The following is an 18117-nucleotide window of genomic DNA, read 5'->3' as shown; positions in this document are numbered from 1 at the left end:
GGATGATATCTCATTGGTTCATAACTGCTCTGAAATCCTCACTGAGAGCATCAGGTTGTTAATCAGAGAGGACAAGCTCAGAGAAATGCAGCAGCAGGGATGAAGATTAGCTTCACTATGTAGTAACGTCAAACACCTGTTCCTGCCACATTCTCATATAATTATAAATGCAGTTTATCAACCTGTTCCTCCTTGACCTGGTCTGTTTAGCCTTTGACTCAAGGTCCCTTATACTCTCTCTGCTTGCATTCTGAGTACTTTGTGCTGTATTGTAATGTTTTTTAACTGTAGTTTAAACCTTCCTGACCAAAGCCTTGGATGTCCACTGCTCGTCTAGTGGTGAAGTGCGGAACTTGTTGGCTAATTGGAAAGAAACACACATGCAACGATGCATGGGATCCAATTCAAAATACATTATATCAATTTAACAATAAAATAAGAGTGACTTGTAATAGAATATAAACAATTAGGGTAGCTGCTCTTTGTGAGTTTAACATTACAAGATCCCAACTTGTAAAACTTCCAGTCAGACAATTTTGATACAAACGGATTAAAAAAGAAATTATATTCACTTAAAACTTCTTTTATTGCCAAATCTTCAGAGCATAAGAGCATTGTATTTTATAACATTTTTAAGTAATAAAAAACCCCCCATAAATATAAAAACAAAGGGGAAAGTAAAACGATTGATCCCCTAGTTTTAAAAGTGGGAGAGCAAGTTTATATTTTTCTTCCCAATGATTTAGTCTCAAAAGATAGTTTACTGCCAACTAAAAAAATAAAATATAACATTTGAATCGTTTGGACCTTTGTTATGAGTCCCAGCAAGGAACCAGCCAGAATATTCGTTATTTTATGCATTTACTGAAAAATGGCTGCTGGATCATATCTCTGACTCCAGCTTTTCTCTGCCAGACTTTCTGAGCATATGAGCAGAAATTTAAAGATGGCTTAAAAGCTCAAGGGATCTACTTCTTTAAATACAATTTAACAAAGAAAAATCTTTAAGAATATTAAGAATGTTATGGACAACAGAAGACTGATAAATAATAACAGGGTGTCTTCAGTCAAAGGGTTTTCCAGATCCAGTGCTACACAGAGCGCTACAGAAGATTGTTTCTGCCCACAGCTATTGATGCATGCAACAATTAAGTTGAATTGAATTTAAGGATGGCTTAAATCACCTGATTGGGACAATAGATCCCTGAATGGTTAAAATCCCGTCTGTCACAGCCACAATTTATTAAGATAAACTAACAGGCATTGAAATGTGACATGGCATGGCATCCATAAACCAAATAAACACAATGACTGACCAACTTGAATAGAGTATAAAGCAAAATATAACAGTTATGCAATTAGCTGTGCAGCTGGTGATAAAAATTCCTTCTTAAAACGCATGAATCTGTTCCAGTATTTGAATCATTGAATGTTTTTCTAGGTCTATTCTGTGAGAGACAGGAATCCATGTTACGAAATGTCGGCATGCTGTATATTTGAACATGTGGGTCATATTGAATGGTGGTGGTCCTTGAATTGAACTGAGGTTGGATCACTTGATCACTTTATCACTAGCAAGGGGCAAATTTTCTTTTAATTAAGACTTTCTTACAAGTTTGTCTTTCCTTTTTTAAGCGTCTGGGCTGTGACAACATGCTGGACTCGTCTCAGCAGGAAGACCCCTGTCTGCAATGTGGGGGTAATGGCCAGTCCTGCTATCCCATCAAGAACACCTTCACCGTACGCAACCTGCAAAATGGTATGATCTTTAGGTTAAATATGTGAACCCAAACCTATTTTCTTGTATTAACATTTGTGCCAAAATCTAAATTCAGGGGACTTTGTTGTTCGAAAGCCTGGATTTAGGATTACAGAATTGGAATGTTAATCTGATTGTGTCAGCACCTAATCCTTGTGCTGTTCCACCACACACTGAGGGTTCTTGACTCTCATCCCTTAAACATTTACCGCATCCCGTTAAGCTAAAATCACAACCTTCAGTCTACTTTTGTGGATAGATAGATAGATAGATAGATAGATAGATAGATAGATAGATAGATAGATAGATAGATAGATAGATAGATAGATAGATAGATAGAGTGGAAACAAAAAAAAATAAAGTTTTAGGCGCATTACTAGAAAAAAAGTGGAAATTTAGGTCAGCATTCTTTCTCCCTGATGCTTCCACTACCTGAAATATCACTAACAGAAAACAGGATTATTGCTCCTATTCGGTATAGCACAGATTTGTTGATTTTAGGGCAAATACTTGCCTTGTTGATAAAACTATGAGCCCCCAGAGCTACCATGTTCTCTGAGGCTTTGGACCCAGTGACAGGATCCAATGGCCACTTTTTTCCTGCAATGTGGAGCAAATCCCTCTCTGCTACATTCAGCTTCTCTGGACCCGCTGTCTGCTGAAGCCACATGCCTCCTCACCTCCTCCCACTCCCGTTGGAAATGCAACACCTGTTTTTAGAGAGCGCTGCTCATGATTGGCTGCTGGCTCTCTTGCCGTGTTTGGTTAATGGCCAGAACTAGCCTGGTTCATGGTTCATAAAGGCTTATGTAAAGCCTAAATATTGTTTTTGTAGACCTCCAATCCTAAGTAAGTACAATTTAGCAGTCTACCAGTTCTGTCACCGAGCCCCAGGTTGCTATTAAACTTAACCCTGTCTTTTTGCCAGATAGTGTCAATAAAATAAAGAAAAGAAAAATTGCAGACTCTCTTTTCAAGATAAAGCTTACGTTGAAACTGAAAGCAAATTATAGACTGTTTAAATTAAATAGTTTGATCTATGAGGCTGATTATAGGCATCTTAGGGGCCACCTGTGAGTGTGTGCATAGGAGTCATGAGAGGAACTTTTTTTCTTATTCAATCAGCACATGAGAATGTGGGTCAGCAATGAGGGTCAGAAAGCTCTGATGAAGCTGTTACTTCCCCACTGTTCAGAAAGGCCATTCAACTGGATCCACAGTTCTTTGTTTTAGGCGTCCTTTTATTAAACATTCTGTTAACATTTAACCAAGAAGCCACAGAAGCCTATTGAAAGTCATGGTTCTGAACGGATTTCAATTAAATTTTTACCAGAGGAGCGCCTCAGGATAATCCAATTACAGATATTTTTAAAGGACTCTCTAACATTGTGAGATAGTGATTAATGGAAGTTTCCGACACCAGAGGGGGGCAGCAGTGGACTCCAACAGTCATGAACCAGATGTTTTAGTCATTAGTTTTTCCACAATATGAGGTGAAATTTGCTGCTTGGTGGAGGTCTGTGCACTCTGAGTGCTTTTTTAACGCTGCGATTGAATCACATATATGGGCTCAGTTAGTTAAATTGCTTCTATAGGCAGCTGGTTGCACATGATTATATGTATTGTTATTACAGAACATGGGGCTGAATCCATGTGCTGTAATAACATTTCATGACATTTAAGTTTAAGAGATGTTTCACAAACCACTATATCAACTTAGATTTAGGTCAAATCTCAGTTTCATCTTGCTTATTTTGTTTCCTAACAATATCTCTTTAATGTGGTTGTTTCCAAATTTTCAAATGTTTCTTTTCCTCTCAGGCTACAACCAGATGTTCATTATCCCTGTTGGAGCCACAACCATCAGCATCAGAGAGAAAACAGCCACACGCAACTACCTCGGTAGGTCACTGACAACTGTTTGGAAAAACTAACGAGCATAAAGCAGTGGCATACATTGAACAGTTCTGCAGAAGTCCATACACACCTTTCTCTGCTCTACATGATTAGCCATCAAGAACTTGCGTGGCGAGTACTACCTCAATGGCCACTGGGTTATTGAGTTTTCCAGGGCCACCCGCATTGCGGGTACCATGCTCTACTACCAACGAGGGGCTGAGGGGGAAAATGTACCTGAGACCATCATTGGCCGCGGTCCCACCACTGAACCACTTGTTGTTGAGGTGACTTTTATCCCATTTTATGTGTACATTAATTCTTGTCTAAGGCAGACTGATCAATGTGATTCTTATTTATGAGTTACTCCCTCTTCCCAGCTGATCAGCCAAGAGCCTAACCAGGGCATCGAGTATGAATACTACCTTCCAAATGGACGGTCCAGAGAGGGTTACTACTGGAGCTATGGATCGTGGTCTTCTTGCAGCAAAGAGTGTGGATCAGGTCAGAATGGAGCACTACTATTTTCTTTTTTTTTCCGACTCTTAGGCCCAAAGACTCTGAAAACAAACAATTAATCTCTCCGTATCCCCATCAGGCTATCAGTCTCGCTTGGTCTTCTGCACGATTGACAATGAAGCCTATCCAGACTATCTGTGCGCTTCCTTGCCAAGACCCCAGTCAAACCGTACATGCAACCCCCAGGCATGCCCACAGACCCAAAGGTTAGTCATTATTTTAATGTGCACATTTGGTTGAAGATGATTAGTCATCCATTTTTTTTGTTTCAACTAATAATGTCCAAGACAGATTTTTTTGATTGTTTATTTATGCCTGTCTGAAAGGATGGCATACCTGTATCCACCTCAGTTGTGGAGATCCTCCATGAGACCCAGAGTGTTCAGGTAACTCAGGGTCTTTAGCTGTAGTGAAATTAGACTGAATGCAAACACAAAGGGGTAGATGAAACCTTTCCTTTTCTAACATTCCTACTAGTCATTTTGGATTTTTTCTCTGTAAATTGGAGATCTGGAAAAATGTTGCTAATATTTGGCTACAGACTTGCAAAATATGCTGCGGTAGACAAAAGCAGATTTATTAATCTGTTATTAGTCTGTTTAAAGTCGCAGTATCTCCCCCTTCGAATATGTTTGCAGGTAGTGCAGAGCGAAGATGTTCCACACTTTCACAGGCGCTTTACTCTTCTGCAATAAATCCCCTTTTTATCAGTAGTTCTTTAGGCTTTTAGTTTGTAGAGATTAAAGTTTGTTTAAAGAGAGGGTTCTAACATGTTTCTACATCTTTCAATCTTTACGGTTGATTTCTTAGCTGGAGAACTGGGGAGTGGAATGCCTGCTCGGTTACCTGTGGTGGGGGCTCTCAGCTGCGCACCGTGCAGTGCATATTGCATGATGCCGCTGGTCCCCAGGTTGTGGAGGACGCCATTTGTGCCGCCTATGCTGATGCTCCTCCCTCTCTGCGGACCTGCAACATGCACAAATGCGCAGAGTATCGAGTGACAGGATGGAGCTCAGTGAGTGAACAAACACTGCAAACAAACTATGATAAGTTACAATAATCTAAGATTAGGGAATTTAAATCATTGTTTGGGCTACAGTAAAAAACAGATTATATTTTCCTATCTTTGTAAAATTTGATATTTAACTTGTCTGTCTGCAGTGCTCAGTGAGCTGTGGTACAGGTGAACAGACCAGAGAGGTCACCTGTGTGGGATCAGGTGGGGCAATGCTAGAGGAACCAGCCTGCAGGACTCTGCTTCGCCCACCTTCCATCCAGACGTGTGAGATGCTCGCCTGTCCTAAACAGATCCGTTGGCATGTAGGATCATGGGGCCTGGTGAGTTGGATGCTAATATTGCCACGGGTGTCAGTTGTCTGGATTTTAACTCTGTCTTGCAGACTGGTCAGAGTTGGATGAAGATAAATGCAGTAGCAAATATGAGAACAATGCCATTTACTAACTAATTATTTTTTGCTTAAGATTTTATTAAAAAAACAACTCAATGCAGTATACACACATAGTTGTTTCAGATTGTATCTATTTATCTAATGACAAAATGGTGTTTCTGTTCCTCCAGTGCTCAAAAAGCTGTGGTTCTGGATCACGAGAGCGTCAGGTGATCTGCTCAGACCAGGAGAGGAACCTCTATCAAATAGACCAGTGCAACTCCCACCCCAAACCCTCTACAATGGAGCGCTGCAACACCCAGCCATGCGTTAGACCACAGGGTAAATGCCTCAATAACATCTGAATTACCACTGTATATTGTTGCCTGTTTTTATTATGCTCTATTATTATCTTTTTACCCCCATAAAAATACACATATTAAACTGTGATTAGATGTTTGTGTTCATTACATTTATTTTTCTTTAAATGACTACAGAGTATATTTTTCTTCGGCCCCTGCAATAATGATGCAGCTCTTAGTAACTGTCTAAAAGATTTATACTTGCTGACTTCCTAGCTGTTCTACTATTATGTCATGATTATATTTTACATAATAATTTCCTTCCCAGTTTAATGTAAATACTTGGAAATTTGAAAGGTTTCTGTACCTCAACCATCAGTTTCAAACTTACTGGGAAAGGTGAATCCCAGCAGTATTATAATAATTTCATGTTATTGGAGGCAGATGGTTTAGATGAGAGAGTTTTTGGATCAATTCTAACTTGACAGACCACTTTAATGCGCCTACGATGGAACAAATCAAGTTTCTGTGGCTTGATATTATTGTTAATGGATCATAAAACGAATAACGTATCATGATAAATGATGCATCTGTTAACAATTTTGTGCCTCTTCCTCTTCATATCTATCCTAGGCCTTTTGTTTTACAATTAAATGTTGCTTTTTAAACCTCAGGCCTATACAACATCATATGCAGGCTTTATAAGATTTAAACCATTCTATAAGACCAGTGTTGTTGGTTATTTTCCTTTTTAGTGCTGCACGCCTGATGGTAAAAATGAATCATCAAGATGTTCAAACTAAGATTTGTCTTGATCTGAGTAAAAACTTTTGGATTTTTTATTTATGATTATACTTATGAGCTAAGACCTTAGTGTACCTATACATTCCGCTGCACATCGGTTACGTTTGTAAAAAGGGTTCTCTTAGGCAGACCAAGCGGTTTTTATTTCTTTAATAAGGTCTAACAACAGAGTTGCACAATTATCTTTCCCTCCCTGTTGATTACTTGCAGTCGTCCCAAGCGTCCAGGACCCACAAGGACATGACAGCAGCCAGACCAGCTTCCAGCCGTATGTGCCAGATCATGCAACAGGTGATGCTCCATATAAGACATTTGTGGTTTCTATGATAAATAAACATTTGAACTGCTGTTTATACTGTGTTTTTTTATTTTTTATTAAACATTTTCCCCATGATTCAATGTGAAGAATAAATGTGGAGGTCATTGCATAATGTAAATTTCAGCTCAAGGGTGTCTTCAACAAATCCTCTCTGTTGATATAACGACTGCTGCTTGTCCCCAAATATTCCTCCACCTCTGACATCACCCATCCATCCTCTCCCAGCACTAATTATCAAGGCCTAATGGGCATGTTTTCAGGACTCCATGAGCATTGTTGGTCTTATTAAAATATTCCAGAGCCACTGAACTGTGCCGTTCCTGACATTAGTGGTTCTGGAATGTTTAACACTGCGGTTGAAGATTCTCAGTTATCCAGGTCATAGTCATTCCAAAAAAGTTGAAAAGCAATCTATGCACAGCCTCAGTGCTCAGGAATCTGAAATGCTTTTCGTTTGTTTTCTAGTTTCTGATCACTGGAACTGATCGCAGATTTTTCAAAATTATTATTTTTTCCATTAAGGCATGTGTGAGTTTTTGGACTTTGGAGTTTGAGGTGTAGTTTGCTGTAACAGATTCTTGGTTTTGTCTCAGCCCACAGACCAGATACAAGAGATCCCACCCACATAAATACCGTGCGAGACCCTCATGGCTCCTCCGTGGCCCTCCACTGCAGCCAGTCCTACTATGGCTGCTGCCCAGATGGACGCACCTCAGCCAGGGGCCCCCAAGGTCTGGGCTGCCCACAGTCTCCAACTCCCACTCCTGTCCCGTCCTCCTGCATCCAGACAAGGTATTCTCCCACAACCCATTACTGCCTTGTGGTTTAGGTCACCATATGCAGGGAGCTCCTTTTAGGCTTGTTCTGGGTGTTATCTTTATGACTGGGTTACCACAGCAACCACACTTTTTGCATAGCCTAAAAAAAATCTCCACTAACCACAGTAAGCATGAATCTGTTGTTTTGCAATTTTTTGTGTTATTTCTGACTCAGACCATCTGTAATGCTCAATTTTCTCAGTCTGTTATTTTTCGGGTTATATTTCAGTTATGGCTGCTGCAGAGATGGCGTGACAGCTGCTCAGGGTCCCAACAAAGAGGGCTGCTTGGAGTATGTGGCCCCTACACCCACAGTAAGCTAATTCTTCACATTTTTTAACCTGTTAGCTGGAAAAGTAGTTGAAGAAAATTGTTGTTTATTCTTAAAAAATAAGTAAGAAAACCCCATACCACAAATAAAAAGAACAAAATGCGTTATTTATCCTCAGGTTGCTCCTCTTCCAACTGAGAATGCTGTAGAGTGCCGCACAACCACTTATGGATGCTGCTTTGATCGGAAGACACCAGCAGGGGGTCCAAACGGAGAGGGCTGCCCCAACCCACCCAACCACAGTAAGAGACCACAAGGCTGAACATTATGTTACTACTTATTTGTTGTTTTTTGGGCTTATTTTTGAAAGAGAGTAAAATATGTATAGGTTATTGGGGGCTAAAAAGAAAAATCTTTGTTTTTGCAGTTGAGCGATCCATCTGCTCCCTGCCCCGTGCTGCTGGTTCCTGCAGCAGCTGGACCACAAGGTACCATTTTGATGTCATCACCTCCAAGTGTGTCCACTTCTGGTATGGAGGGTGCCATGGCAACAGCAATAACTTCATGACCATAGCAGAGTGCCAGAGGGCATGTCAGGTTTCAGTGTCAAGCCAGAGGCTCCCTCAGCCTGCCACCCCTGTTGAAGAGTCGGCTTCAGCCAGAGAATCTCCCCCCGAAAGGACCACCTCTGGAAGAGCAGTATCTCCCTCTGCAGCGTCTCCAGATGCAGAGTCTCGTAACATGGGGCGCACTTTAACAACGCAGGGCAGCTCATCAAGTGACACCGTTAGACACGGCACTAGTGCAGGCAGACACGCCCACAGAGCTCGGGTGTATCTGAGGGCACGTCGTCCTTCACGGGCTCAGCTCACAGGGCCAGCTGCGAGGTAAGAACCCCCGAAAGTCTGACCTCCAATCGTACCATCGCCGCCAGCTTCACAAAGCTGTTCACAGCCTTCTAATCCCTGCTGAAGGAGACCATGTTCACTTGGTTCTTTAAACCAAACGAATAAATGAACTGAAGGAGATCTGAACAAAGTTCAAAGACCAATCATGTCCTTTATCATTATGGATTAGGATGAGGACGTTTCTGTTCTATACTTATAAACGTCTGAAAAACCTTACTGTTTATAAATGTATTCTTGACCCAAGGGGAAATGACTAATAATTTAGAGATTTAGATATCTTATACAAGATTAAGAAGTTGTTTATAAAGTAAATATTCAACGCAAGTAAATGCAAGTAACCTGGATAAACATGCAAGTTTAACTGGTAATTCTATACCCTCTTATTTCTGATCTTGGAAGATATTTTTCTTTTTTTTATGCTCAGGAGACATATTAAACGCAAAATACCTCTTAACCTGTGGTAGACAGATTCCATGTCAAATGGAGAATAAAACTAAAAGACAGAACAATAAAAGGCTAATAGGACATCAGCTGATTTAGGTCATTCAAACCTACATTTTAAAAGCATTTATACCTATAGGATATAATGCTATCTTAAGACATATTAGATGTTAGTCTTAGTATTCCACCTCATTCACTAGTTTAGATAATTTCTAAACAGTTAATAGGCCTTGGAAAGCAGAGCAATGATCAATCCATGATGCTTGTCACCAAATCTAAATGTTTCATCTACTCCTCTTGGACCGTAGAGCCAGCAGAGTCATAGGAGGTCAGAAAAGAAAACCATTGTTTAAGAAAACTTCAAATTTTAAATGTCTATATTTTATATTTGGTCATAGAGCTTTGTATGCAAATAATATGGAAACTTTCAGAATAAGACGATTTAAATTGATAAAAACATCTAAACTGTACTAGCTGTGAGCTTTTTAACTGTCCAATGATTTTGTCGTACTCTGAGTAAACTGAGTTATCTCTTTAACTACAGTTAAAAACTCAAGAATTGTAACTGAAATTATGATTAGTTTCCTCTTAGAGCTTAGGCAGGAGTTCCAACAGATTATAATGTTTGCAGACGATATTGTGATCTATAGTCGGTTAACATGATGTGAAGGTGCTTTTTCGTTTTATATCAAAAAGCTAAATTACGTCCATTTTATCTACAATATACTCCTGTAAATCCTGTTTTATATTTTTTTTTTTGCCACTCATCCTTTATGTTTCTTGTGATGCTATATAATCAACATGCTTTCCAGCTGCTTCTAGCTCTACACGCTACCCTTTAATTTTTGCTTATCGGGGACAGCGACTTCTGTTACTCTCTGTTTGTCTGAGTTAATGTTGGTGCTGATCTGAGTTTGCTAATTCACTGTGTCTTTTGTCACCATCTCTGGGCTTTGTCTGTCTGACAGGATCAAACTAATAAAGCTTTAATTGTCATACTGTCATCATATGCGTTGTGGTGTCGTGTTTGGGGGCTTTTGGGACGTTTGTGGGGGACATCATTGTTGGTTTTCAATTTTTTCCCTTCTATTGTCTTTGTTTACCTGTATGAGCCCAGTTTATGTTGTTGTGTTGCACAGTACGTTGCTCTTTGGGTGTCATTTCTGTCATTTCTTTGCTTTTTTTCTTAAAAACCTTAAAGCCAGGTTGGTGGCTTTCTTTATGCTTTTTTTTTAATAACCCAGCAGTAGAGCATAAAGTGAATTTCATTCTCAAATTTTCTTCAAAACTCTCCTCTTTGCTTCCTGATTCCTCCTCTCTATCATCCTTCCTTGTATTTCCTTGTGTTCCCACGTTCAGTTTTTCCCTGCCGAGTGTAAGTATTGATAAGAGCGACCTGGACCATATAGAAGCTTTGGTCGGCCAGACTGTGGTGCTGCCCTGCAGAGTCAGCCCTCCACCCTCATCTACCATCATCGTGGAGTGGAGAAGAGATGGAGTGCCTCTGTCGGCTCAAAGGTTCGCCCTACGCAAAGAAGGTGGATCAGTAACAGACGTCTCCTTAGTTAAGGCTAATCTGTGTTTTTTTTTTTTTCAGACATCACCAGCAGCCCAATGGATCCCTGTTAGTTGGCCCTCTAATGAAGTCAGACTCTGGTTGGTTCTTGTGCTTTGTCACTCATGAACGGGAGAGAGATCACCGCTACATTCATTTGTCTGTTTCAGGTAAGGCTCTTTATTCACAAAGAAAATAAATAAATAAAATATAAAAAAAATATATATATATATATAGAATTTTACACAAACCAGATACCTGCGGACCTAGAAGTCTGGAAAATATACATTATTTATAAATATATTATAGTTTTGCACCCTATGTGCTGAAATAGCATGTTTTGCATGCAGATTAGAAAGAAATACTGATACTTTTTTAAAATTTAAGTTATTTTCTTTAGGAATCTTCAAATGCTACAACTCTCCCACCATGTTACCAAAAAAATTGCCTATCAAAGACATCTAGAAAGTAAACTGAAGAACAAAAGCATTGAAATCCTTTAAACATGTTCTCATTTTGTCATACTGTTATACACTTTTGTGAATTTTATTTGGATTTTATGTGATGTACCATTGCTAGGCACAAAGATGAGGATATAAGCAAGGAAATTTAAATATATTCATTTCTGTTCACTCAGAGATCCTTTTATCCATTTCCCTTAAAAATCACCTATTAGAATACAATTCACTTAATGTAATTATATCTAAAGCTTTAAGCATCTTACAGCTCAGGTCAGATTCCTACAATGAAACATGGTATTTACAGGGTCATGCTGTCGGAAAAAGTACGAGGGTGGCACTAAATACATACTGCAAAACACATTTGAAGCAGGACGGCAACCTTGGATATTAATCTCCAGGCTGGTTTCATTTCAAACATATTCTAGTGTTAAAATGGCCTAGTCAAAGTTCAGACCTTAATCATTTAATACAAATTTTCTGGACTGTATGTTGTTCAGATGCCCTCCATCCATTCTGAATCTTTGATTTTTTGGAGCATGGGCAAAAATTCATGTCTCTAGATACATGAAGCTGGTAAGAAAACCTCCTAAGACTTATAACTGTAATTGTAAAGATTTCTAAGAATTATTGTCACAGCTCTAGAACAATATATCTCTTGTTACTGTATGTTAAGTTAAAAGGTTGTGCTAAAAGTCCCTTATATTGGCAAACAATGTTTTGTCAATACATATAAAATTATTAAAAATGCAGCTTTTATTTATCCACTGTAAATTTATGCTGTAATGAGTTAAATGTTACATATATAAAGGAATTATTAATCAAACTCATGGTCAAAATGTGTTTTTTATGTAGAGGCTTCATCTCAGCTCTATCCAACGCGCCTGCCTAAAGATGGCCCAATCCCCAGGTGAGAACCTCCAAACATGAACTCAGTGTACGTCAGTACTCTGTTGTGTTTCTAATATCAATTCTCTACATTTGACTTTAGTATGTGAAGAAATTTTCTTTGCCTTTAAGCTCTTGTGTTGTTTCTCAGGTTCGCTATTGATCAGTCAAGCCCATCATCAATAGAAATGCAAACAGGACAAACTTTAAGACTCCCCTGCACCATCCTTCCAGCTGCAGCTCTGCAGTCTGTCAGTATTCAATGGACCAAAGACGGAAGAACCCTCAGTGACTCCAGGTATGTAGTGGAGATCCCACTTCTAGTCACATCCATAAAAGTGATTCTGTATTTGCACTGCAGCTTAAGTTGCCTTCCAAATACAGGGTTTTAAATGTTAGTTGCGTTCTTTCAAACCAATCAAAACAGATTTGCAGATGGAGAAAGATAGTTTTGAGATCATTCTAAATATGCGGTTAATGTAACAACATTTTGTGTGATTCAATTCAATTCAGTTTATTTATAAAGAACCAATTCACAACAGATGTTATCTAAAGGCACTTTACAGTTCACCAGATAATACACTCAAATTGATTCAAAGTTTCTATCTAAGGAAAAGCAGTTGATTGCATCGACTCATTGACTTGAATGCAATCCCTCACACTAAGCATGCTTGTAGTGACAGTGGAGAGGAAAAACTCCCTTTCAACAGGTACAGATCTCCAGCAGAACCAGGCTCAGTGTGAGCGGCCATCTGCCAAGGCTGACTGGGGTTGAAGGAGACAGAAGCAGAGATACAAAAATAGATAATAATATATATAATATATAGAAAATATATTATTACAGTAAGGTCTAGGAGTGCGATTTTGATCAGGAAAAATCTTATTTTAGTGATCTACAAATGAACAACAGAGAGGAGTGCTTTTAATAAATGTAAAAACGATGCCATAGACCATTTCATATAAACTTACGTATCAACTCAATCAACAATCTTCTCCTTTGACATCTTCCTCTCCTTTAAAGCTGTAGGCTGTTTGTCTTTAAAACACATTCTCCTTTTTTATTTTATTTTTTGTCTTTCTGCATTAAAATCTCAAGCTCTAGTGAGGTGAAATAGCCACTTCCTCTTGCCTGTTGTAATGGTGACTAGTTGAATCAGTGCTCCACTGATGAGAGTTTTTCATTCTTAATTGATTTAACTAACTGATAGCAGCCGTTTCGAAACCGAACACTCAGAGTTCCTGAGTTTTGGCTAGATCAATTTAGAGTTACGGATTTGATTCATGAATCATTCATGAAACTGACCCCTGATCTGTACCTGGTGTTTGACCCTGTTGCCTATGGGATAGGATGTTGTTTATGCACTAAAGTGAAAATGTATATTTGAATATCAAGGCTGAATATACTAGAAATAGCTTTCTTTATTATGGAAGACTCATTTCTGACACATTAACTGCATATTTTCTCTGTTTTCTAAAACGACAAATCCAACTCATGTTTATTAATCTCACCAATTTAAGTTTGTAAACTGAATATCTCCTCTGATATACATTGTTTTAGGATTACCCATCACAGTGACGGTGCCTTGATCATCAGCCCCCTAATAGCTGCAGACTCTGGGGTCTACACATGTACAGCTGCCAGCCAACAGCAGCTGGAGCAGAGGCAGCTGCAACTCAGGGTTCAAAGTAATACACTTTTCACATCTTTACCACCAACCTAATAACAGACAAGCACTGTTTGTGTAGTGATAGTTTTTCATATATCCTCCACCAGGGGGCAGTAAATAACTATTTGTTGATACTTGATAACTTTTTTAATTAAAAGTGATAAGATTCTGTCTTTATTAGAAGACTTACAATTGATAGGTTTAAACGTCGTTCTGTTGAGCTTTATTCTTGATTTATTTTTTACTTAGCTGACCTGAAGATCACTACAGCACCCAATAACGTTCAGGTGTCTGAAGGCAGCACGGCTCTGCTGCCGTGTGTGGTGTCTGGAGATAACGTCAACATAGGCTGGTCCAGGTAAGGGTTGGTAAATACATGAAATATTTAAAAAATGTAGTATTTTACTGGACCTCATTGTTTAGTGTTGTAAAATTAAGAAGCCTTAAGAGAACACCTCAGTTATTTTGAGATTGAAAAAGGTCAAAGAACTTAAGAAGGATAATTTTGTGATTGCTGTTCTAAATGATAAAAAAGATTTGGTCAATGCAGACGTCAAAAGCAACTGTAGAGCGAGAGCTTGAAGTGAAGAAAACTGATCTATGAAAGACAAATTGAGAAGAATGCAAGTTGCAAAATGCAAAAAAAGAAAAAAAAGAAAAATATAAAATCTCATTTAAAAGCAAACTACTCTAAACTTCTTTTTGTTAATCAAGACGTGTTTTGAAGTGTCAGTTCAGAATTGCATTTTATGTTAAACTTTTATGCACAAAACAGGTTCTTTGTTGCAACAATAATGGAACAAAATTCCCTCCATATAAAGCTGACAAAACAAGTTTGCTTCAAATCCAGGGAGTTAATGAGTGTCAGTAATCTAAAGGGGTCTGACAACCTTTTAATGCGTTAACAGGAATGGAGTGCCAGTGCGTCCAGACGGACATAACATCCTGGTTTCATCTGATGGCAGCCTGATCCTACATAATGTAAAGGCCTCTGATGAGGGAACCTACACCTGTAATGCTTATACAGGCATATATTCTGTGAGCGCCACAGCTGAAGTTAGGGTCCTTAAAGACGCACAAGGTGAGAACATTGGTTATTCTTATACATGCTGTTGTTTTGCATTAAATACTAATACATACAGTCATTACTAACATGCTATAGGTGAAAACCCAAACAGAAATACAAGAACATCATCAAAAAAAAGTTTATTTAGAAAATACCTTAAACAAGCATTAAACAAAGTATTTAAAAAAAATTAACTACTCTAAGGAGCATTAATAGAATTGGAAGGTTGAAGTTTCTACAGCAACCACCAATACAACCAGAATGCTTCCATTAATTCACCTACTGAGTTCAGTGACTGAATTAAATTACTTCAGAGTCTCTATATTTATATAGCTACAATATTGTAAAAGAACTTAATGTTCATCAAAAGTAAGATTAACTGTTGACTCTTCATGTTAATGAATGAGTATACTGATCTGGGTTTACAAATTTCTATATTTTTCTCAACAAAAAGAGAGACGAATAAAGAGTATATCAGAGGACTTGGCACAGAGCCTTGTGGAACTCCACTTTTGTTGTGATGGTTTAGAGAAAAACTCTCTAATTTAAGAGACTGAGTAACATTGAAAAGTCTTTGCAGACTTTTATTTTGTCCAAAAGACTCTATCAGGGAAATTTCTGTGATTCTGGCAAGAAAAATGCGACTATTTTATACCATCAGCTCTAATATATAGGTAAACTAACATGAAATTCCAGGAAGTTTTCCTTGTTTGTTTTTGTCACCATAATCCAACCTGCTCATCTTCTGTATAGTAAAAAAAAAGCCGCTTCTTGAATATGCTGTTTCAGGTGGTAATGTGCAGCCGGGCTGTGTGGACCAAAATGATCTTGCCAACTGCAAACTCATAGTTTACGCCCGACTGTGCGACCATCAGTACTACTCCGGTTTCTGCTGCGCCAGCTGTGCCAAGCATGCCTCAAAGAACGGCAGGAATGGTCGGTCGGCACGTGTTTTGATAGGCTGAGCATTCAGCTTTCAACTCCTGCACCAAATAGAATCCAAAACCAGGACGAAACGATGCAGATTATCTCTTAAAAAGAACTGTTCTACAGTCAGCACTTTGCTCAGACTTCAACTTCAAACATCCCATATTTAATCTACTGGATGTGAGGAGTCACTGGAAATAAGCTATTTAATCACTGGAACTGTGTGTTCTCTGTTTTTAGAGAATCAAATTATCTAAAAAATAATGTAGCTTCCTGTGCTTCATTATTTTTAAATCCTTTTATTTTTGAATCAAAATGTTTGCAAGTTCACTTGTTGTTGATGCCAACACCTGTTTGACCTTTTGTGTGTGTTTTTATTGTGTATTTTTATTATTTTGAAATAAACTTATTTTGCTAAGCTCTGGTTGGTTTGAGTTTATGTTCCCGTTTTCACCACAGGTGGGCTCTCTGTGCAGCAAACATCTGCTTTCTAAATTAACCTCTAAAGCTGCTACTTCTGTTTGCAAATGTGTGAAGGTTTTTTTTTGTTTTTTTTTTAGCTTGTTTCTCTTTGATTTTTTTCTAACTTTTTAAAAACAGCACATATTTTTCTACAGCAGACTTAAAAATTGCAGCAATAAAGGATTTATAAACTTAAAAAAGCTGCTTTTGCATATGTCAACAAAAGCAAACTCTCATGGCCCTTTAGCCATTATTAGTTGATTTTCTTCTACTTCTCTTTTTGATAAAACTCTCTAAATGTTTTCTGTTATAGACAGTATAATTTTACCTGCCCAACAAAGTGTTTAACTCTTTATAGGGTGCTCAGTGAAATACTTTAAAAATCAAATGCTTGAAGGACAGAACTTAGACTTAGACTTAGAATAATTTTATTTGTCATTTTGTTTACACAAGTGTAAAACAAAAAGACATTGCGTTTGGAACAGCTCTCTGGACAATTTCATCTTTTTTTAAAGTGCAGCCTTGAAAAATAGTAAATAAATAAATAAATGAATATACAAAAACAGTAATATAAACATATGACTGTAAATTTATAGTTCTAACGTTTTTTTTTTTTTTTTTTTAATTAACAAGACCCTACTCCTACCTATTCTATTGTAACATTTAAAAACTATAGATATTATCAGGGGAAAAATCGAGGTGCAGTAACAGAAATGGTTACTTAACCTAACGTTAAAAAACATAACAAAAATAACAAAGGTGCTTCTTTAGGAAACCAAGAAAAGCACCCAGAGTGAAAGAAACATGTTTTTTGTTACAACATAACCTGATAACATTAAAGCTGATACAGGCACTTACATTTTTGTCTTTTTAACTTAGCTTTTAATTTTTAGTTTTACTTTTCAACTAGCCATTTTTTTTTTTTTTTTTTTTACAAACCTTTTAGACGTGTGCTTCTAGACTTCCTTGAGGGACAGAGTTACCGTAAACAATAACGGTAACTTGCCCCATAAAGTGTTTGCAGCTGACGGCTTCAGTGGGAATAGAGTGGGATCAAAGCTTCCTTTAACAATAATAAAAAGGAGTAACATTATATGTAAAACGTTATTCACAAGCTTTATGCATGCAAAGGTTTATTGGGTAAACCTTACTAATACCAAATTAATGGGTAAGAACCAGTTTGAAATTATTGTCTAACAATATTCTGAAGGAAGTAGCCATCAGAACATAGTGCACTGTAATTATAAGAGATGGAGATGGTCAGCAATGAAATTTGGAGGCCTCTGGGTTAGAAATGATAATCAGTTTTTACTTAGTGGTATAAAGAAATGAAATAAATAAAGCTTCACTTATCTAAATGTTGCAGCTATAATGAAACAGTTGAAAACTCTGTGAAGGTCTAGTTATCAGTTGTTAGCCTTAAATGGCCTGAAAACATGTCAGTGGATGTCTGGTATCAAACAGACAAAGTCTAGACTTTGTTGGGGCTTTGCCTCTGACTCCTAACACCTATGTTAACGTTTTGATCCGAAGCATAATACTGTTTGCTTAGGGTGGAAAGTTAACCTGCCTTCCAGTCTCAATCTTTCTATCTCCCCTTCAACTCTTTCTTCCCTGTCAGCAAAAAGGGATCTCCACAACAAAATGATGGTGCAACCGTTTCTATGAG

The 18117-nt window shown here is 38.0% G+C and overlaps 1 protein-coding gene across 1 annotated transcript in view; it reads left to right on the top strand.

Annotated features, from left to right (window-relative positions):
- Window positions 1-16404, top strand: part of paplna (papilin a, proteoglycan-like sulfated glycoprotein) — a 28004-nt gene extending 11600 nt beyond the window's left edge. Inside the window, exons 8-28 of the mRNA XM_038302721.1 lie at window positions 1636-1759; window positions 3581-3661; window positions 3770-3942; window positions 4036-4159; window positions 4254-4380; window positions 4985-5189; window positions 5336-5512; window positions 5754-5904; window positions 6879-6959; window positions 7581-7779; window positions 8035-8119; window positions 8255-8378; window positions 8504-8963; window positions 10785-10943; window positions 11023-11150; window positions 12294-12348; window positions 12478-12624; window positions 13885-14012; window positions 14243-14351; window positions 14902-15074; window positions 15849-16404. Coding sequence (XP_038158649.1) covers window positions 1636-1759; window positions 3581-3661; window positions 3770-3942; window positions 4036-4159; window positions 4254-4380; window positions 4985-5189; window positions 5336-5512; window positions 5754-5904; window positions 6879-6959; window positions 7581-7779; window positions 8035-8119; window positions 8255-8378; window positions 8504-8963; window positions 10785-10943; window positions 11023-11150; window positions 12294-12348; window positions 12478-12624; window positions 13885-14012; window positions 14243-14351; window positions 14902-15074; window positions 15849-16024 — 3186 coding nt within the window. The 3' untranslated portion in view covers window positions 16025-16404. The remainder of the gene's footprint in view (window positions 1-1635; window positions 1760-3580; window positions 3662-3769; window positions 3943-4035; window positions 4160-4253; window positions 4381-4984; window positions 5190-5335; window positions 5513-5753; window positions 5905-6878; window positions 6960-7580; window positions 7780-8034; window positions 8120-8254; window positions 8379-8503; window positions 8964-10784; window positions 10944-11022; window positions 11151-12293; window positions 12349-12477; window positions 12625-13884; window positions 14013-14242; window positions 14352-14901; window positions 15075-15848) is intronic.
- The last annotated feature ends 1713 nt before the right edge of the window (window positions 16405-18117 follow it).

This window comes from Cyprinodon tularosa, unplaced genomic scaffold (assembly GCF_016077235.1).
Source record: "Cyprinodon tularosa strain WSP-4 unplaced genomic scaffold, ASM1607723v1 ctg499, whole genome shotgun sequence".
In the NCBI taxonomy this organism is placed as follows: domain Eukaryota; kingdom Metazoa; phylum Chordata; class Actinopteri; order Cyprinodontiformes; family Cyprinodontidae; genus Cyprinodon; species Cyprinodon tularosa.
The sequence above is the reverse complement of the archived record's forward strand: the minus strand, read 5'-3'. Positions and strand labels throughout refer to the sequence as shown.